This window comes from Lycorma delicatula, chromosome 4, assembly GCF_047948215.1.
Source record: "Lycorma delicatula isolate Av1 chromosome 4, ASM4794821v1, whole genome shotgun sequence".
In the NCBI taxonomy this organism is placed as follows: domain Eukaryota; kingdom Metazoa; phylum Arthropoda; class Insecta; order Hemiptera; family Fulgoridae; genus Lycorma; species Lycorma delicatula.
In genome coordinates this window covers 123,225,210-123,248,124 of record NC_134458.1, presented here as the reverse complement: position 1 = coordinate 123,248,124, position 22,915 = coordinate 123,225,210, and the positions used below count along the sequence as shown (strand labels likewise).

Here is a 22,915-nt window from a genome sequence, read left to right as displayed (position 1 = left end):
TAATCCTGAGTTTTTTCTGGTCGCTACGAAGAGCGACCTGAAAATCCTCCTCAAGTTGTCTTAGTTACTAGTTTTAGTAGACCCCCGCAGGCTTATTTACGAACAACACCTCGGGCTGCTTTGAGGCTTGACTAGCTTTGTGCTTGCCCCTAACAACGTCTGCATAACGCTTCGGCTGTTTCTGAGCAGGCGCCGGAACCTGAACTACTGTGACCTCCTTGGGCTTGGAAGCCATCTGCCAAAGCAGATAGAACACTTGTAACGTGCCGTAGACGTGGCAATATCCTTCTTCTCGCCCTGCGCTAACGCTGCGGGGATGTTTGACAGAATCTAGAAGATTATCTAAACTTTGCTGCGCTGCAGCCAAAATCGCGACAGAACTACCAGGTCTGCCCTGTGCCGCCTTGAACTCTTCGACCAACGGGTCGCTTCTAACTTCCCGGGTGGAAGTTCCTTCATTCATCTCCGAGCCTTCACTTTCTGAACATAAGGAAAACGGGGGAATTTCCGCCCAGGCCTAACTAACAGTTGGTCCTCTAGCATGGCCAGAGTTACCCTAGTCTCACTACCATGGGATTTAGATATACTTGCTGTCTTCCTTCCTACCAATAAACTCTGGGCAAGCCCACGAATGTGACTACTGTCCGTAGCGAGCCATGGACAGTTGGGGACCTTCTATATTCCCCTGTCACTCTTTGCACCTCTTGGCCATTACTGGATCGGCTACAAGTAACCACAGATTACGGCCCTCGTTCTGAAAAGAACGCAAGCAGGACTAGAGAGTATTCCCTTGCTTGTTATGGGGTCTTACAATCAGGAGTCGTTGCCACCTTTCAGTTGCGATGAGGCGGGTACGCGTCGATAAATCAGCACCTTAATACTTCCGCAAAAATTAAAAATGACAAGCCTAGATAAGTGTGCTACCGTGATAACAGCCTGAGTGCACAGTAGTGAAAATAAACTAAAATCACAGCCCTCTGGACGCAATCAAGGAGACAATGGCACTACTGCAACATACTATTCAGCTGTGTTGCCTAAACCCCACAGCAAAGCAGGTTGACTACAGCCACTGATTGTTGTCCTGATGACGAAAACTTAGGAACACTGTTCTTGCCAGAAATCGCAACCGGTAATGCTAACGCAAGTTTGCAGTACGGGGCCAGAACCGATCGAAATTATAGTCTTCTCTTATCTAAGATAACGTTTTTTCTACTCGAACAATATAAATTCTACATGTATGTAAACACCTCGCACATGCACACACACGAAACTACTAACACTCAATTATAGTTCGAACACTCACACTCTATTAAAACTAAAAAAACACTAGAAAACGCCCAGTAACTCAGAGAGAGAAACAGCGCGTCCTCTCTCTAAAACCTAAAACTACCTGTGATAATCTTATGCTAATTGTTGTAGAACATTAGGTATACTTTTTTTAAAATAAATAGTTAACAATTCTTAAAAGTTATAAGAGATGTTTGAAATGTCCACCATTAGAAATTACACAAGTCTCCATTCTTTTTCTGAAAAATTGTCTTAACCGTTCAAGAATTTCGGTAATACTACTAATTTCTTGAAATCCATTTTGGATCCTTTGTTGAAGTTCCTCAATGTTGAGTATTGGAGGTGAATAAACAATATATTTCAAATGGCCCCACAGGTAGAAATCAAGAGGGTTTAAGTCAGATGATTGGGCAGACCAGGGCATTGGCTCTCCGCGGCTTATCCATTTTTCATGGAAGGTTTCATGCAGGAAATCTGATACCGGCTGATAAAAATGTGTTGGAGCTCCACTGTGGTGAAACCACATATTTTCTCTTTATTGTAGAGGTAGGTCTTCCAAAAAATGTGGAAGATTTTCCGGTCAAATGAACGAGATAATTTTCTCCATTTAATTGATTTGGTAGAATGACGGGGCCCAAAAGATAGTCATTAAAAATACATGCCCATATGTTCAGGGAAAATTTTTGTTGATGGCTACTTTGGAAGGTACGATGAGGATTCTCGTCGCTCCAGATAAGCTGGTTGTGATAGTTCTGAACACCATTCCTGTTGAAAGTAGCCTCATTTTTACGTTGTTAACATTATCAGCAGTAATAATAGCTAGGATTAAATGTAAGTATTTTGAATTTACTTTTATTGAATTTATTTTATTCTGATTTTGACGTATTTGTTATATATAGGGTGTGATTAGTTTTATTTAGATACATGGTCAACCTTGTAAGTTGAAGAAAAAATAGAGCGTGAAAACCCGTTCAAGGCCTCACGGGCACTACAGAGATCACCTGTGAATGCAGCTAAGGAGGAACTAACTGCTGGAATAGCCGGGACTAGCAAAACCGCAATTGTTGAGTCGGCGGAAGTAAGGGTCCGAGAAGCATCTACTGAAAAAGGAGAAAAAAGAAAGTGGAAGCCGAGCGACGAAGAGAGGAGTCAGGAGAAAGAATTGTTGACCTTCTAGATCAGCTCGAAGGCATGAGCGAAACGTTTAGGAAAGCTGTGGATAAATACAAAAAAAGAGAACTAAAGCAGCTCCAGCAAGAAATGACAAAATTAGTGAATAAGTTGGCCAAGCATAAAACGGAATTGCTAGACGGGGCGCTGCCAGGGAAGTCAAAGGATCTGCAGTGCATGTGGTGGTGGAAGCAAGACAAGCGTGGATGTGGCTACCCAAACCCCCAGAAGGGTAGGAAAAGAGGATATAAAAAAGAAATTGGACGAGGGCGTATGTGAAGAAGAGGTCCCTATGCTGGTTAGTTCGTATTGGGCCGAGGACGTCTTCAAGATGGTGCGGGTAGTGGACAGCCGTTTCCTCGAAAAAGAAGGATGGGAAGCTATACAGTTACTTGATCTGAGTGGTGCGGCACAAGGCTCTAAGAGTAGGGCATACAGGATGGCTCCGAGTGTCAGGAGGTTAGCTGAGGCGAAGAAACTCAGAAGTGGACTACTGTTAGTATATAGTCATTGAGCAAGAAACATATTTTGTGAGGAAGGCATGCTACAGTCATGGTTCCGGGTTTTGTGGTTAGAAAATTGGAAGCGGTCAGGAGGATTTTAATTGGATGGATACACTGTCTTATATCACAGAGGGAGGAAGAAAAGCGATGTTACAGATGCGGAGAAAGCAGGTATGTGGCGGCAAAGTGTAAGGGCCCGGATCGTTCAGGGCTTTGCTTTCGGTGTAATGGCGAGGACCACAAGAAGGAAGTGTCAACAGCGTGTAGGGAATGCTGGAGAAAAGAGAGGTCACACGTCGGAGGTAGTAACGAAAGAGCAACATAATAATGCATTTCTTGCAGATCAATGTAAAGCGGAACAGCATAGCCATGAAGCATGTTGGGTCGCGATAGCTACAGCGAGCCTTCATTGTGTGAACAGACGCGGAGAACTGATTTTTGAGAGGGGTGGAAGGGGAGTTTTGGCCCTTAACCTGACGTTTGTGAATAGGGCAATACAGCGTCTGGTGAACGGGGAGGTCTTGGGGAAGACACTCTTGGTGACCATCGATTGATCAGTTCAGACGATAAAATTAATATGGAGGGTTTCGTTTATAAAGCCACACCAGGTCTTTTAGAATTGTTGGTTTATAAAAATCCAGACTTGAAAAAGGTTCACAGAACAGATATGAAAGCTTATGGTGAAATGTTGGATATTACTGGTGCTCATTTGATGGAACGACACGATACACAAACAGTAAACACCATCCACGTATTTTAGTGGTTCTGGGTTGTTGCATGCACAATTCAATTATAATCCAATATATTTATATTGGGACGATCCAAACGAATTGATTGATAGATTGTATACACTTGTGGGTGAATATGATGCTGGAAACAAGACCGTTTCAGATGAAATCATATCCATAATTAAAGAATTGAAAGATGTTGAATTTGAATAGGTTTTTGAATGTTTATTTACATTTTCTTTATATAGAGAAATGTCGCGAATAAAATTAGGTAAAGGCCGTCGATGTGGAGAACGAGGTTTTTCACTCACACCAGAGGGAAATATTGATGTAAAACATCATAGAATCTGTAATGTATCCGATGCTATAGATGAAAAGGATGCGTTGAATTTTAAAAGATGTAAAATTATGTTTGACGAATACACAAATAGTCTCGGTGAAAAATTTGTGGGTTTAGAACGATTAAATGAAGAAATTACAAATCTTGATATAAACATTAAAAAATATATAGAGGATGAAATAATGAAACTTGCAGATGCAACTGTTGATTTTATGAAAGATTCCCCCGAACCTCTTAAAGATAAAATTTCCCAGTATATAGACGATAAATTAAACGGTCGCATTACAGAAGATCTCATCGCAAACCAAATTAAATCCATTGTCGGGGTAATGATTCGAGAAAATGAAATGACTAAATTAAAAATAACTCGATAAACCATGAAATATTTCGAATGATTCGGTTTCTTCCTAGTTAAAAGTCGACGCGTGAATATGAGCTTCGGCTTCTTTCTAGTTAAAAGCCGTAGTGTCAATAGTTTATTTAAATTGAAATTAAATTTTTTTATATATAGACATGAAGAAAAAACAGCAGACCAAGACTAAGAAAAAAGGTTGTGGCATTATTGGTTCTATGGTGAATAAAGCTGTAGATTTATTACCGGTTGAAGCGCATTTACCAGGTTACAATTATTGTGGTCCTGGCAAGAAATTAGATAAAAGATTAAAACGAGGGGATAAAGGTAAATTGGATGATACTTGTAAATTGCGCGATATTGCCTATTCGAAATATTCAGACACCAAAACCAGAGCCGAAGCCGACAAAGCACTGGCTAACAGAGCTTGGGAACGTGTAATTGCCCCGGATAGTAGTTTGACTGAGAGCGGCTGCATATGCGGTAACAAACGCGATGAAATTGAAATCTAAATTCGGTGGTCGATTAAAATTAAAGAAAAGTGGCGGTCGAGTAAAAAGTGGCGGACAAGTAAAACAAATAATCGATTCAATACCGAGGCGTGCTTTATATGACGACGAATTGAAAGAGTATGCAAAACGATTGAAAATTCCACATTTCAGAGGTGTTCTTATGTTGGACGCTTTACCAAAAAAGATTGGAAAAAATTAATGTGTTGTAGTTAATTTGGACACTTCAATGGGTAATGGTACACATTTGGTTTGCTTTAGAAAAGTCGGTAAAAATGTAGAATATTTTGTATTGGTGTAGGAAACATACACCAGAATTGATGAATTATTTTGGAATTCCAATGTAACGTACAATTACAACAGATATGAAGCCGATGATAATGTAATTTGCGGTCGATTGTGTTTAGAGTTCTTATCCGAATAAATTGTACATTTTAATTTTTATTTTCTCATTTTAGGCAATGGCGTGTTTGTTTTCGATTGACGGAAACGATTCGTTGATTAAAAAAACATTTTTTCCACCAATAGACCTTTCAAAGGGCCAATATGAATTGGGCTTAAAATAGTTGATGACGGCCAACACGATTCCAAATGTTGAAGAGAATAAAAATAATAAATTGTGTTTTGTGTTCGACAAGGACGATAAAAAAGATGAAAATAACAAATATGAATTTACAAAGAAAAATTACATAACAATACCGACGGGTAGTTATGAAATTGAAGATGTTGATATACAAAATGAAATGAAGAAAATTAAAAACTCAAACACATTAAAGGCGAAACCAATACGTTACAATGTGAAATTAAAAGCACCGTGTGGATAGATTTTTCGGATGCAGATTCAATTGTTGGCAGTCTATTGGGTTATGGGGCGAGAATTCTCAAACCAAATCAAACACATCATTCAGATCGAATAATAAATATCGCCCCTGTAAATGTAATAGTGTAAAATGTAATATTATTTCGGGCGATATAAAAACGAGAAACAAGATTGCATTTTGTATGATTTCCCACTGATGAAATGATTGAAGAATTTCAATTCAGTCATTTCACCAGGATTGGTGAAATGATTGAAGAATGTCCATTTTATATTACATTCGTACCGGTAGATGAAAAAGAAATTACCAACTTGATAATAAAATTGACCGATGAAAACGATCAGTTGTTAAATTTACGCGGCGAACGGGTAAGCATGTCGTTGGTATTGAGAGAATGTAAATAAGTTGTTGCAATTTAGATTTTTTTTCTCTTTATTAGAAATGCCATATAAAAGCGATGACGACGATGATGTTGAAAAACATAAATTGACAAAGGAAAGCATTAAGAAATTGAAATCTCTGGGATTTGAAATTGTCGGTGTAAAATTAAAAAGCACCAATAAGTTATTGAAATGATATTATTAATAATGATGTTATTAAAATTGAAATAATTTTTTTCTTATATAGAGATGAATTATTTAAATGTTAAAAAAGTTGCGTCTACTGACGAATCGTTAACATATAAACAAATACATAAACACACCCTATTTGAAAACAACTTTAAAACGGGCGACAAGACTATAATGAGAATAAATCAACCGGACGAGTATACTGTTCCGGGCGACAGTTGTCTACGAGAGGTGGCCAGTACAAAAAACGTAGGCGTGACCTCTATTATGAAAAATGTAATTTCAATAACAAAGAATTCGATTCTATTGCTGGAACAAGCCGGCTGGGTTACTGGTACAAATAAAATTAATATAGACGATGATGGGGCGTTTACTTTATACATTCCGCTTTCAATGTTGTTGGGTTTTGCCGAAGATTATAAGTATAAACAACGGGCAAGAATTATTATTGAAACGTACTAGTGATGATGCAAACGCAATACTGGCCACGGTTTCAGATCATAAATCTAGACTAGAAATAACAGATGTTGCATGGCTTGTACCACATTTAAAGGTTTCAAGTCAATATCAGTTGGAATTGGCCAAATTGAGAGAAAAAATGACGAATTGCACATACAGTTTAGAAGTTGGAAATTCATCAGAATCCAACAGTGCCACAGACAAAATCTATGGTTTGGAATGTAAAAACATCACAATTGGACAAACCTAGATACGTTATTGTAGGCTTTCAAACCGATAGATTAAATAAAGCTTCTAAGAATGCGTCCGAATTTGATTCGTGCAACGTTAAAAATATTAAAGTATTTATAAATTCAAACTGTTATCCATACGAGGATTTAGAGGTGATCGAATGTTAATGTACAAAATGTTTGTCGAGTTAAAACAATTGTAATATAAATTGACCGATTCGCCATATACATTTTCGGATTATAAAAACAAATATCCTTTGTACGTGATTGATTGTTCGGGACAGGATGAATCAATAAAAATGGGTGTTATTGATTTTAAAATTAATATTGAAGGTGAAGAGAATTTTAAACCAAATAAAATCGCGTATTGTTTATTAATATATGAAAACGTAGCGTCTTACTCGCCCTTAACCGGCAAAGTAATTAAACAACCTTCATAAGTAGAAATTTTAGTTTTTGTGTTGCGGGTTGCATACCTACCCCTTGTGTTGTGGGTTGCATATCTGCCCCTTATGCTTACTTCAGCATTCGGCCTATTTTTACAATTCGACCGAATCTTTTTCTGAACCTCGGGAAGAGAACAGAGTCGCGTTTTGGTATGGTTTTTGCAGTAGAAAGACGCTAATGGCGGAGAAGAACCTCATATACGGCTGTAATGTATTGGAATCGATTATAGAAAAAAACAGAGTCGGGTTTTTGAATGCTTTTTGCAGTAGAGAGACACTTGCGTGGTGAGAATTTAACTGAAAAGTGGCAGTCGACTCGTGGAAAGAGACCTCGGTGGATTCTTTAATGTATTTGAATAAGTTACTCAGGTTCTGCGTCAGTGACCTTGAGCTCAGGACTGGTCGGCCTGACGCAGAACCTGAGGTTTTCATACTACTGGCGAGTGATGCTAAATCAAAAGCGTATACTTTTCGTGGGATATTCTGTATATTATAGGTATCCAAGATATATAAAAGATAATTTTGATGCTTCAAAAGATTTAAAATAATGGTTCAAATGCTCTAGAACCAAAAAACATCTTTACTATATAAACAAATTTTTTTAAGAAAATGAGCAGTACGACTTATTACCAGTAAAATACAGAATAAAAGATGATTTAATTTCCTTTGAACGTCTAATAAAGTTTATACTCGTACGTTCCTGATCCACCGAAACAATTGTGAAGTCTAAGATTGAAATCTGACCGCTTAATGTTATTGCTCTTATATTGATAAAAGTAACTGTAACATTTTAATTAAACTTCAACCTGTGTTCTGTAGTAATGGAAAACCACTGTTCACCATGTATACTTATTAGATTTTTTACGTACGCTTTATAAACATTTAGTATTATTTTAATAAACTTCTTTTTTGTAAAGTAGCTATAACTATAAATAAAATAAATTATGTATTACAACTATAAAAAATAATTTATTCTCTTCAAGGATATAAAAGAATATGAAAATATGACATTCTACTTATGCTTTATATAAAACATTTACAATTAGTTTTTTATTATTAATTTTCGATTTAAAAAAATATTAATAAAATTAAAATTAGTCGATATTCTTTTTGACATATAAAATCTTAACATAACATTGTTATTATTATAAAAACTAAGTACTACGCTGCAACAAACAAGTTTTTTTTGTTGTTTTATTATGACCTTATTAACTTGCCAACACGTATTTAAACCGATAGATACTATTATCTATATTTTCCTCATTTCCCCCCTCTCTTTAAGATAAATTGTTTTATCTTTTTCTCTTTATATATTTTTAATTTATATCAAACAACTGTAAGATTTAACTTATATGCATTTTTATACTCGTTAAAGATGGTGCAATAAATCTTCAAGGATATAAAAGAATATGAAAATATGACATTCTACTTATGCTTTATATAAAACATTTACAATTAGTTTTTTATTATTAATTTTCGATTTAAAAAAATATTAATAAAATTAAAATTAGTCGATATTCTTTTTGACATATAAAATCTTAACATAACATTGTTATTATTATAAAAACTAAGTACTACGCTGCAACAAACAAGTTTTTTTTGTTGTTTTATTATGACCTTATTAACTTGCCAACACGTATTTAAACCGATAGATACTATTATTTTTCCTCATTTCCCCCCTCTCTTTAAGATAAATTGTTTTATCTTTTTCTCTTTATATATTTTTAATTTATATCAAACAACTGTAAGATTTAACTTATATGCATTTTTATACTCGTTAAAGATGGTTATACACACATCAGGAGTTATATTTGTTGTTATTTTTATATTAAATGAAATAATAGCTATAGAAGAACCATTAGTTCATATAGAACATGGTACAATTAGAGGAAGCAGTCATTTAACTACCGCTAAAGATCGTACGATTTTTTCGTTTGAAGGAATTCCGTATGCTAGACCTCCTGTAGGAAAATATCGTTTTAGGGTAAGTAAAAGATTGTTTCTCTCTCTCTCTCTCTCTCTCTCTCTCTATATATATATATATATATAAATATATATATATATATATATATATATTTATATTTATATATATACTAATTCATTGGTTGAATCAACAAAAAACCTATCGATGTCGTAAATCTACGCTAAACTGAGAATTACTTTTTCAAAGTAATTCGCTAGTTATCTTTTTAAAATAATTAAACCATGAAACGAGAACTAAAAGATAGAATAAATTAGATAGATAGATATAATAGATTGAATTAAAAGATAGAATAAATAATTCTTTCTTAAAAAAAACCCAAAAACAGAAGAAATTGTAAATTTTAATTTTATTTATTTATTTTCAAATGATTGAATTTTTAAACTTGTTTTCTGGTGGATAAAAATTTGTTCCTCAAAATAAAATTTCTGTCTTTTAGCATCACTGAATGCTAAACTTCATCATGGTTATTTAGTTACAAGATATATAGAAAAAAATTAAAAATCTTTCTTTTAATTATAGTTTTGAAAACGAATATTTATAATGAACTTTTCCAATCCACAGCAAATTTTAAAAAGATAAAAAAATTAGGGAATGCGGAGTTTATTATACTTATGCGATGTGAAATCGATGTCCAAATCCACAAATTATTTATAATAAAAAAATAACAAATAAAAAAACATTTGGCTTAGCCACTTGAACAATATGAAATTTACATTCTCTTAACGCGACAGGAACAACATATTAAAGGACCACGCAATTCGATTTATTGTTTAAGGTGTTTCCTAATGTACTGATGGGTGATGTTGATCAAAACGCTACTTTACAGATACTCCGCTAGTCAGTAATTGGTTCCGATAAATCTTTATAAGAAAATGTTTCTATTAATTTAAAAACTAATCGTTGTACATTAAGTAAATTTTAATAATTATCACGTTTCATCCTACTGTTCAACTTAATTAAAAAAAGGTTTCTTGTAAAATGTGAAATTGTATAAGAAACTCACAATAATATGTGAAGTAAATGACTTAATTGTTCTTTAAACCGCCGGAAAAGTGACGTTTCTCCATACAGTCGGGAAGATATTCACATAAACCCGATTTGATTGAATAACCTAATAAATCGTTCGCATTCATCCATTCAATACTGCAGATCGTCGTAGAACTTAGTTATACCTATTTGGAATATTACATACAATTTGAACAATATTAAATATTCTTGATTTATTGACATATCAAGACATGGTTTATTACAGCTATTCAGAGTAACTCGATGCGTAAGTCTGTGTTTGTAGTTTCTGATAATATAAAATCAATTTTTTGGTTTATTTAAAAAAAAAATATTTTTTGTGAAAGATTCAAAGGCAAAAATATTTTTATTTTTAATTATCGTCAAAACTGCCATTGTCATGCTATTCTTCGCTACCAGCTGGTTGAAGTACTCAATTGGGGTATTTAATTCATTTTACTAATGATGATAGGCCGTGGATCGAGTCATAATGCTACAGTAAACATTCATAAAGACAATTATTTTAACTACCTGCCTATTCAGCCAATCAGGAATTTCCCACCACAGTCCGGCAGCTCGAAATGCGAAATGGTGTCTAGCATGGCCAAGTAGACGTTCAATCGAAGGAGAGACCCAAATGACATATCAGAAAGAACAAATACTAAAAAAAAGAAGCTTGGCTACTTTTAGAATTACATAAAGAAACCGGTTAAGGCCGCCAGTTGGCGCGCTATAACGGTTCTGGCAGCTCATAGAACAAGCTTTTGTGGTTAATTAATTCATCAAGAAAAAAAATCTTTATCTGATCAGATCATAAACATTCATTGCATAAAACACGTCAGTATAAGAAAACTTATAAAGTGCACGTTGAACGGAATACATAATACATAATCATGATTAGATAAATCATGTTTTTTTTTGTTTTTAATTAGTATTATTTAAAATTCATCAACAGAATAATATTGTTTCCTTAAAGATAATCTTTTAATTGTATTTTAAATAAATTGATTGGAAGATTTTTCAAATAGTTCATTAGAGAAATACTACTTTGATCATTAATGGGAATACTATACACTCCAATCAACAATTTTAAGTCTACCCGAGAAGCAAAATGCAACAATTTTATTCATATTAGATAGTTAAAAACCATCCAATAAATAATTTTTTGAACTGCTAATGTAGAATTTTCAAATCCTTTTAAATAATTATCTTCAGATGTAGGTACATTATGTTGTCTGCAAAAAGCATTACAATGAATGATTCAAGATTTTGGAGTAGGTCATAATAGAAAATAAAAATAGCAAGGGTCCAATGACACTTCTTAGGTTCTCTGTGTTCTACATCTGAAGTGAGGACCTAAATTTTATTTATATATTCTTATCAAAAGATGAAATTTCAAATATTTCCTGACAATTGGTAAGGTATGGCTTTAACCAACTGTAAGCAGCTCTGATACCATAGCTATTAAGTTTTTCCATAAGTAACAAATGTGGAACTAAATGAAATTCTTTACAGAGATCACAAAAGACTGAAAATGGACTCTTTGTTAGTAAAGTTTTTTTTAAAACCGTGGTGAAAACTTACTAATATGGTATGTTTTTTGAGAAAAGTTAAAATTCAATTTTTCATCATTTTTTCAAAATGTTTAAAAAATAAGGATAGTAACAAAATCAGCCTATAATTTTGCAAGCTAAGTTCCGAATTTTATTTAGAGGAGGGATAATAAAACACTTATAGTAACTAGGGAATACTCTGTTGCTGAAAGATTCATTAATTAAATTTGTAAGGATATATATGTTACGATAGATACTTCAACAATGTTAAAATATATTTCATACCTTGTTAAAAAATTAATGTGCATTTAAAGATTATATCTATTTAAATTGAACAGATTAGGCCAGCATGTAAAAAAAATTGCATAGAAAGCTTTCTTAATTTATAAATCGTGCAATCATTACCAGTGTGATTGATGCACATTGATCTGATTGAGTATTGGGGAAAATACTCAAACAACATTTTTGTTTTTTATAATTGTAGGTACAATTCTTTTTCCCCGGTTTAGATCTGTCTGAACCTTAAAATAAACCTTAACTGCATGTATTTAGGGTCTATATGTACATATTAATTAATTTAGTTGCTATATTGCATAATGTGCCAGTATTGCCTAGATTTTGTATAATAAGTTTGGTAACACTGATAAGAATTGAACCAGCATACAGGGTTGATGCCTTGCAAACATACACCAATTCCAGATTACTAATAGATATTAAAATTTTTTTATAACAGGTTATTAGTCATAGTTTAGTAGTTTCTCTTTCATAATCTCACATTTACTAGTCCTGAGCCAATGCTATTAATTGAATCCCAACATTTAATTGACTTTGTAAATATAATATAATTATTATTCATGGGTCTTATAAAAAATTATAAATCAGTTTAAAATGTAATATTCATATTCCTTTTAAATTGTTGTATTGTACAGTAAAAACTATTTATTTCTTTAAGGAACCACAACCTCTTAGACCATGGCGTGGAATCTGGGATGGAAGACAACAAGGAAGTGTGTGTTTACAATATGATCATATGGTATATTTATCACCATTATCAATTGTAGGGGATGAAGATTGTTTATTTGTAAATGTTTATACTCCAAAGGTATGTAAAGTACAGTTATTAACATTAATTAATAAATTTATAAATATTAAGTGCCGTTCTCCATGGCAGATTGGCAGCATCTCAGCATTTCATTTGGAGATCCCAGGTTCCAATCTCAGTCAGGCATGGAATTTTTCATACTCTACAAAATTTACATTTTCGTATTCCCATACTCAAGCATTGAGCTTATTTGGTGGATTAATTCATCAAGAAAAAATATTTGTGATGTAGGCTTTTAAACAGATACACCTGTTAACTTTTTTAAATTAATCATGTTTCCTAATCCATATGTTATTACATACCACTGTAGAAAATTTGTCTCTAAATAATTTCATCACATCACTTGCTGCACCAGCTCTAATCTAATGCTACAACAGCACATTCATGCATTCTATATGTAGAAATAACATCGTCTTATTTTTTGCTTCTTCCATCATAAAATTATAAACATTATAAATTGACTTAGGAACTTATCTGATTAATTGTTTTCTGCTTTAAACTTTTCTCAACTATATTTTATTCATTCTTGGCTAATGAACTAATGCAGTAGAGATAAAATATGAATTGATAAACAGAATAAAACTAAATATAACAGAAATTAATCACAATTAAACTTATAAATAATAATGATAAACTGAATTAACTAATTTTATTAATAAATAAAAAATGTAAACAGTGAAATAAACTCTTTTGCAGACAAACAATAAATTTTACAATAGTTTAAATATAAGAAAATTTTGAATATTATATTATGAACTCTTGGAAATCATTTACATTTAAAGGATTGACCTAAAGGAATGGATATTTAATATAATTACTCAAAATTTTATTAATTTTTATTAATTGTAGGTGTAACATTTTATGATTTATTTATTCTAATTGTGGTTAAATAAATTATGAAATGTATTTTACAATCTATAAACATTAAAAAATAGTCATGCAACTGTACATTTAGAGTAGTCATAAAAATATTTTGTGTATCTTATATTACAAGAAAAGTGAAAAATTAATGATATGTAGGAAGTGATTCAAGTGATTCTGTTAAGAATTGCTTATCATGATTTTTACCTAGCTTATACATCTCTCTCTATTTCTATCTTTTTTCTTTCTTTTTTTTTAGTTCTTGTGGATTCTAAGAACGTTTCATATTAATATATTTTTAAGTAACATTATTAACTTTATTTATTATTACCCATTATTATTATCTTAATTTTATACAGGCTTCGATTCAGGAGAGGTTGAAATCAGCATTATGTATTTAAAATAATCCATAATGTGTTATCTGTGATTTACTCTTCTTCAGAAACAAAAGAAAAACTGCTTTACCTGGACTGAAAATCAGTTATTTTTATATCTCTACTACCTGAATTACAAATACCAGATTAATAATTGGTAACATAAGAATAAAGTTACTCACAATAACAACAGAAAATATTGTGAAATGTTATAAAAACATTGTGAATGTATATATATTTATTTATTTTATTTATTCATTAGATCCACCAAAGCACAGAATAAATAAAGTAGAATGACTTACCTTATTCCACCATATATGCAGGAGCACTTTCACGATTTACTCACATTATCAGCTGCATTATATAATCATATATTCATCTCAAATTACATCACAAACTTTATAAAATATAATTACATAACATGCATTTATTTATTTTATTTAAAATTTAAAACCTTCAATCTTTTTATTTTTTTAATTTAAACTTTTATTCAGTTAAATTAAAAATTAGAACAATATTTAAAAATATGAAAAATTAATTATAATTAAAAGTAACATTAAAGATGAAATTGTAAAAATCTTTTTTTACATACGTAAAAATATGACATCTAGGCATAAAATTAAATTAAAATTAAAAATCAAAAATTCAAAATAATTTTAAGTAAAGCTGTTTGCTTTATTTAAAATTATTTTTATTTGATTTTAATTTAGATTTTTAATTATTATTTGATTTTATGCCTTGACATCATATTTTTACATATGTAAAAAAAATTACAATTTGATTTTTAATGTTAATTTTAATTAATTTTTCATATTTTTAAATATTGTTTTAATTTTTAATTTAACTCAATAAAAGTTAAAATAAAAAAAAAAATAAAAAGATTAAAGGTTTTAAATTTCAAATAAAATAAATAAATGCATGATATGTTTTTATATTTTACGAAGTTAGTAATGTAATTTGAGATGAATATATAATGCAGCTGATGCGAGTAAATCGCAAAAGCACTCCTACATATATGATGGAATAAGGTAAGTCATCCTTTCTTTTTCCTGTTTAGCCTCCGGTAACTACCGTTTAGATAATTCTTCAGAGGATGAATGAGGATGATATGTATAAGTGTAAATGAAGTGTAGTCTTGTACATTCTCAGTTCGACGATTCCTGAGATGTGTGGTTAATTGAAACCCAACCACCAAAGAACACTGGTATCCACGATCTAGTATTCAAATCTGTGTAAAAATAACTGGCTTTACTAGGACTTGAACGCTATAACTCTCAACTTCCAAATCAGCTGATTTGGGAAGACGCGTTAACCACTAGACCAACCCGGTGAGTAAGGTAAGTCATCCTACTTTATTTATTCTGCACTTTGGTTGATCTAATAAATAAATTAAATAAATATATTTGTATATAGTACAGAGGAGTATGATTCTTAAAAGAATTGATTTAAAATATGTGTATATATATATATATATATATATATATATATATATATATATATAAATTTTTTTTTGTTTGTCATTTCAAAAGTTTATGTTTTTGAATAATTTCATTGGTGACTGTAATGGGTAACAGTTTCTGATAATTCCTATACCTCAGACTTCTCTAAAGAAAGCAACTCTGAAAAGATAGATAATTAGGAAATATTAGTATAATACTTTCTGGTAAAATATATCAAGAAGTATATTTTTATTTTATTCTATTTTTTAAATTATTATTATTATTAATATTGTTTTATTTATTTGTCTCTTAGCTTCCTAATAATGTTGGAAATGATAAACTTTTTGATGTTATTGTATATATTCATGGTGGTGGATTTACTTCTGGTTCTGGAAATCTTTATTCTCCAAGATATCTTTTAGATCAAGATTTTGTATTTGTTACTCTTAATTATAGGTTGGGACCTCTTGGTAAGTATTTTTTTTATTACCTTGATAAAAATTAAAATTATGATTAATATTTATTAACTAACATAAAAATGCAAAATCTGTCTATTCATGAATCACTGCTGAATGATGTATCTGTTTTTAATGAAAATTGGAGGTTAATTTGGTCTTGGATTTGACTCAAATTTAAGCTTTAAAGTACTTCAGAAATGTATCATGAGGCACTGCCCCTATCATCATCAGAAAAAATCTTGTATCATTTTCATACCTGAATGGTTTTTTACTAAAAAATTATTAGGAACATAAAATATTCTTCTTAAACCTTTAGACACTTTTTTAAATCAATTTTGAACAATTCTGATATATTTAAAATGTTTCTCATCATCTATTTTTCTTTACAAATGGTACAAATAGATCTAAAACACTTCATAAAATTATAAATTATATCTTTTTTAATAGATTAAAAGTAGAATTTTATTGAAATATTTTTATATAAATTGAGTGATCGTGGAAGTAAGAAATGACATCGATGAATCAATTAATAGGAAATAAAATTTTTAAGATTTAATATGAAATTAAAACTAGATTGGATCAGTCATTTGGCTGCTATCTTTCTTAGACATGTGGTAAAGAGAAGGAAAATAGAGAAGTTTTGATATTATAGAAATTTCTTGATATTCTATCATAACTGGTTTTTACTCAGTACCAATACTATAAGTGACTAAATAGCATTGTTTTTAACTTCAACCACTGTGCTGTGATCAGTTAGTGCTAATATAGAGTCATCCATCAATACTACTGTACATTTATTGTACAAAAGGGACCATTGGGTTCCTTTTGCTGGAACTGGGATTCATCCTGGAACAACTGACACTCATGTCATTCAGATGAGACTGTATGCCTGAGAATGAAAATGGGTTTGGAAAAACATCTGTTAGCCCTTATTTACTAAGTTAATGCCTGAGAGGAAGGCTCGTTGTAAAAACTACTTTCAAAATTTAAAATTTGTTGTATTACATCTAAAAATTGTGCTTACTATATTTTTAATCTAATAATATTATTTTTGGCATTCCACAATGTTTCAATTGAGATAAGAATGTTCAATCATTACTTTAATTTTTACTTTTTACAGAAAAAATAGTTTAAATTACATTTTAATGATTTGTTAATTAATTTTCTTTTTAATTCCTCTACAAAATCATTTTTATGCTACTTTTATTTGATATCTAAAATTTTAATTTCTCAGTTGTGGCCTTTGTTTAAACTTTGTCTAAAATAACGTAGAATAATTTGATAAATTCTTGTTTTTTGACCCAGAAAAAACTGAATGTATACATAATTTTATATAAAATTTTAAATATAAATATTTATCTCTGTCAGTAAACAATAGTTAATCCTCTTCACAAAAATGTTCTATTTGATAATGTATTATATATTTATTTATTTTAAGGATATGAACATGCTCATTTGGTTCTTTGATTATATGTAATGTTAGAACAGGCAGTATTTTCAGATAGAATTAAAATTAAGAATTATTTACATAAAATATAATTAAGGAAAATGAATCATTAGATAATTAATACAACTGTAACATTTAAAAAATATATTTTAATTACGTTTTGAATTAAAAATCCATGTAATTAATTTTTTTATCAGAATAATAATAAAACAACTAAAAATAAAAATAATTTATGACTTGGTTGTTACTATCTTATCTAATTATTAGGCTTATACAGATTCACTTTTATGTGTGTTACAAATAATTTATGTTTATAACTGCTTTAATTTTAATATTTGTTAAAACTATTTTAAGCTGACTTCAAGATATCTTGAAGAATTAATGAAAATAAATATAAAACATAATTGATATTGTGTGTAATTATTAAAAATAATTAGAAAATTTCTTTACTTATTTTATATATGATAATTAATACTTAATCAACCTGAGATAGCCCCTATCCTGGGTCGCGGTTAATAATAGACTGCCTACCTTACTTCCTTAGAATCTGATAATTACACCACATCTCAAGAAATTAAAACAGTAAATACTTAGAAAAATTAGATACTTAGAAAAATTTCAAAAGGGACAAGGAAATTAAAAGCAATGAATAAGGAAGCATTCAAAAAAATAAATATTTATTATGTGGTAAGGCAGAGCTAATTTGAAGAAATAACTTGTGAATGTTATATTTCAAGGAATCTGTTTTAGGGAAAACACCACATCATGATGATGCTAATGAGAAGTTTAGGTGAATGAAATAACAGGAGAATATGTCATATCTTTACCAGGAGTTGAACTGAGACAACTAATTTACTGATTAATTTATTTACTTATGGCTATGCCAGTTAAAAAATAGCAAAAATTTTCTGTAGCCATTTTATCACTACATGCTAAGAGTATAGTCCAGGCAAATAAAAGCTGTACCTATATTAACACCTGCAGCTGCTTTTGAAAATAACTACAGATCACCTCTATAGATAACACAATCAAGGAAGTAGGAAATGACTTACTTCTTGCATTCCTTATGTAGAATATACACATTTCTTGATTATAGCCATACAATTTTTTGGTGTTATAACACCTATTGCTGTTAAAGTTACACCCTAGCAGGTACATTCCCCGAGGAATACACCTAAATTGTTCTAATGCACCATATTCTAAGTGTATTAGTGCCATCAGGTCATACATGTTTATCATTGTACACTGGACACCACTACATAATTTTGCCTAAATTGTCACATCCAGAAATAATCTATAAATAATTATTCTTATATATATATTTTTATGAAAGGCATTTAATGGTTTTACTCCTATTTATATACCATGTAAATAATGTTCTAAAAAGATACAGAAGATATTGGCCATGATAAATAATAATGGATTGATGACCTCACATTTCTGTCTAAGGTGCTGGTTTCCTTTTAATCATGTCAGGAAAGGTAAGGTTAATATGTTGATTTAAGGAAGAGCATGCGATCAAAAAATTCCTGCCAATTTTTTTCTACATAACATATACATATAGAAGGTCGGTCATGGGTTCAAATCCCAGCCGGGCACGGGGTTTTTCATATACTAGAAAATTTCCATTCTATATACCAATTCACAAGCTCTAAGCTAATATGGTGAATTATTTATAAAAAAAAATTACTATTGTTCTTTATTATTTCCACTCACTGGCACCTACAATATGATATATCTGCCAAAGAACCCTCAATTTTTTTTACTTTATTTGTTTTTCTACTGTTTTCCATTATCTTCGGTATTGAGAATAAAACTTCTTATTGATCGAAACTAAAAAAAGTTTTTTTAATTCTACTGAAATTTAAATGATTAATTTTCAGGTTTCTTAAGTACAGAAGATGAAGTTGTCCCTGGTAATAATGGATTAAAGGATCAGCAATTTGCTCTTGCTTGGATTCAAAGAAATATAAGGGTATTTGGTGGAAACCCCAGCAGTGTCACTATTTCTGGAATGTCTGCTGGTGGAGCCAGTGTTCAATATCATTACTTTTCACCAAAATCTGTTGGTAAGTTAAATGTATTTTGTTATGTGTAATATATAATGTATTTAATATTACTTTTAATTGAATTAGCGTTTGTTGTTTTTTTGGTGAATTAATTATAAACCAGAAAAAAAACTTTTTTATTATTCTTTTTCTTCACTTACGAGGTGCGACAATAAAGTAATGAGACTGTTGTGAAAAAAAATGTTGCTTACCGTTTTAGTCATGTTTAGTGTTGTCTCCTTCAAAGTAGTTCCCCTTTGATTGCACACACTTATTCCAGCGCTTCTGCCATTGATGGTAACATTTCTGGAACACATCTTCTGTAATATCCTCCAAGAACCTCGTCATAGCTTTTTGGACATCTTGTGTTGTTTGAAAATGGTGTCCCTTGACCGCCATTTTGACTCTTGGAAATAGAAAAAAGTCGCACGGAGCGATATCTGGTGAATAAGGTGGCTGTGGTAGTACTGAAATTTGTTTTGAGGTTAAAAATTGCTGTACTGACAGAGCAGTATGGGATGTCGCATTATCGTGATGCAGAATCCAATTATCAGCAATGTTGGCACGGACACGAAGAACTCGTTTACGAAGTCTCTAAAATTCCTTTGTAGAAATATCGGTTAACTGTTTGTCCAGGAGGCACCCACTCTTTATGAACAATTCGCTTGGAATCGAAGAAGCACACAAGCATGCATTTCACTTTTGACTTTGATATGCGAGCTTTTTTTGTTCTGGGTGATCCCTTTGAGCACCATTGCGAACTTTGGCGTTTTGTCTCTGGATCGTATTGAAAAAACCAACCTTCATCACCAGTGATAACACGGCTCAACAAATCTGGATTGATTTCCGTTTGCTCTAACAGATCGGCTGCCACATTTTCCCGTGTTTCTCGTTGTTGTGTGAGATTTTTGGGGACCATTTTTGCACAAATCTTTCTCATACCAAGATCATCAGTTAATATTAGACGAACCGTTTCTCGATTAATGTTGAGTTCTTCTGCGATCATTTTCACGGATAATCTTCGATCAGATCGTACGATTTCACGCACCCTGGTCAAGTTGACATCTGTCCGTGAGGTTGATGGTCGTCCACTGCGGTCTTCATCTTCAACATTCGTTCAGCCTTCACTAAAAATTTTATGCCAACGAAAAATTTGAGCTCTTGACATAACCTTCTCTCCAAAAGCTTTCTGAAGCTTACCATAAGTTGTCGTCGCGTTTTCACCCGATTTAACGCAAAAAGAAATGGCATACTGTTGCGCAATATTTTGCGGTTTCATTTCTGTGACGAGAGACACAAACACGTGTTCACTTATTACAGCACAACTCACGACTGAGCAGTTGCATCAATGTGCCGCTTGGACTAGAAGTAGCTTATAGACCGAGGTCAAAGATGGTGTGCCTACGCAAGCTGCAGGGTTGCCACATCTTGCAAAGAAAAATCAGTCTCATTACTTTATTGTCGCACCTCGTATTCCATTGTTTTTTCACAAACTTATTATTCTTTTTTAATCTACTATTTTAAATTTTAAATGGTTTATATCACTTTTTGATGTTTTAGAGGTGTTGGATAAAGGGCTCTCATTTTAACATCTTTTTATCATAAATCTTATTTATATAAAATTTTTTATCTTTGTATAAGTAATGTGAACAAAGATAAAATTATCAAAATTGATTTAAAAAAATAGCTACATAAGTGGGTACAAAAAATGAAGATCCCAAGAAAAGGCATTCCTAAAAGTACTTTTTTACTATTTTTTAAGAAAGTTTTCATTTTGATCTCAAAATTGTAAGGCAATATTTTATCTATAAAAAATAGTTAAGCTTGAAAGAGATACAAAACCATATATGTGAGGTTTTCTTTAGTATCTAGCTAATAATGTCTCAACTGATTTCCAGATTACACACCAGCCCTGAAGGGCTTATAATTGGTAGGTAGATCAGCTCCTTCCTTAATTCTCTATTCATATTTTTTATCTTTACTTCATTTAAATACTATGATTTTAGTCAAACTTCAGATATATTTTGAGAAAAAAGATAAAATGAATGAAATAATACATGAAAAAATTCCAGATCTTCTTGCTGGGAATTAACTCAAGACCAGCTTGTAAGGTTCTAAAGGCTTTTATGCCTTAAGAAGCCATATAGCCTCTACACCCGCTGATCAGATAGATACAATAAGAATTAAATCAATTGTTGTATGTGTTCATTGTGGTTTTTAGTGAAATTTGGTAAGTGACAATCTCTTAATATGATGCCCAGGAACTCTGCTTCTTATCCAGAGGAGTACAGGTGAGAGCTACCAGTTTAATAAAGTGTTTGACATTTTTTTTCAGGTAAAGCTTGATATTTTATCCGATTTAAAATAATTTTATGTTATTAAAGAACATATATACTGATATTTTTCTAAACAGTATTTATTATTAAATAAATTCCTCTTTGTGAAGTTTAAAAATTCTTCATCTCATTTACTAAACGCAACATTTTTCTGTAATTTTATGTCCTTTTATAATCTAATTTAAATCTGTGTACTTTTTCCTTACAGTGTCATAGACTCCATGCATTGCACTACCCCACATTTTTAGAATCTCTGCTGATAAATTAAAATGCATTCACAAAGTATTTTTTGAATATATTTTTTTGTTTAAATTGTTTGTCATGAAATAAAGATATGAGTATTAAACAAAATATTTCTGGTCAATTCAAGTTTATTATCTTCATCAGCACTATAAGCCTCAATTAATAGGATTTTACTGAAATAGTTACAGAATCGTAATAGTTTATGTGACAAAACTTATTTCTATATTATTACCTTTACAGGTTTATTTCATCGAGGTATTTCTATGAGTGGATCTACCCTATGTCCCTTTCCTCAAGTTGAAAATTCAAGAGAAAAGGCAAACAGAATTGGAGCTGAGTTAGGATGCCAAACAAAATCTTCTTATGAACTCATAGAATGTTTACAGAATAGACCTGCCAGACGTATTGTACGACTTGTTAAAGAATTGTTTATGGTAATTTTCTTTCCTTTTATTTCAAATATCTTTTTGAAATACATTTTTTTTTGGATTAAGTTTGATTGTATTTTATATATTACATTTCAACAACTTTTTTTTAATAAATAATTGATTAATCAATTTAAATGAAAAATTAATTTGTATGTTATTCTAAAAGTCAATAATCATGGATCATCAGATCAGTACATATTGTTTACTGAAACCAACATTAGAAATG

General features: G+C 31.2%; 2 protein-coding genes across 2 annotated transcripts in view; one reads left to right on the top strand and one right to left on the bottom strand.

Moving 5' to 3' along the window:
* Positions 1-14,622, bottom strand: part of LOC142323844 (uncharacterized) — an 80,315-nt gene extending 65,693 nt beyond the window's left edge. The window contains exon 1 of the mRNA XM_075364127.1: positions 14,593-14,622. The gene's annotated coding sequence lies outside the window, so the exon portion shown is untranslated. The remainder of the gene's footprint in view (positions 1-14,592) is intronic.
* LOC142323843 (venom carboxylesterase-6-like) overlaps positions 9,117-22,915 on the top strand; it is a 30,488-nt gene continuing 16,689 nt past the window's right edge. The window contains exons 1-5 of the mRNA XM_075364125.1: positions 9,117-9,395; positions 12,906-13,055; positions 16,043-16,199; positions 19,518-19,703; positions 22,502-22,695. Coding sequence (XP_075220240.1) covers positions 9,195-9,395; positions 12,906-13,055; positions 16,043-16,199; positions 19,518-19,703; positions 22,502-22,695 — 888 coding nt within the window. The 5' untranslated portion in view covers positions 9,117-9,194. The remainder of the gene's footprint in view (positions 9,396-12,905; positions 13,056-16,042; positions 16,200-19,517; positions 19,704-22,501; positions 22,696-22,915) is intronic.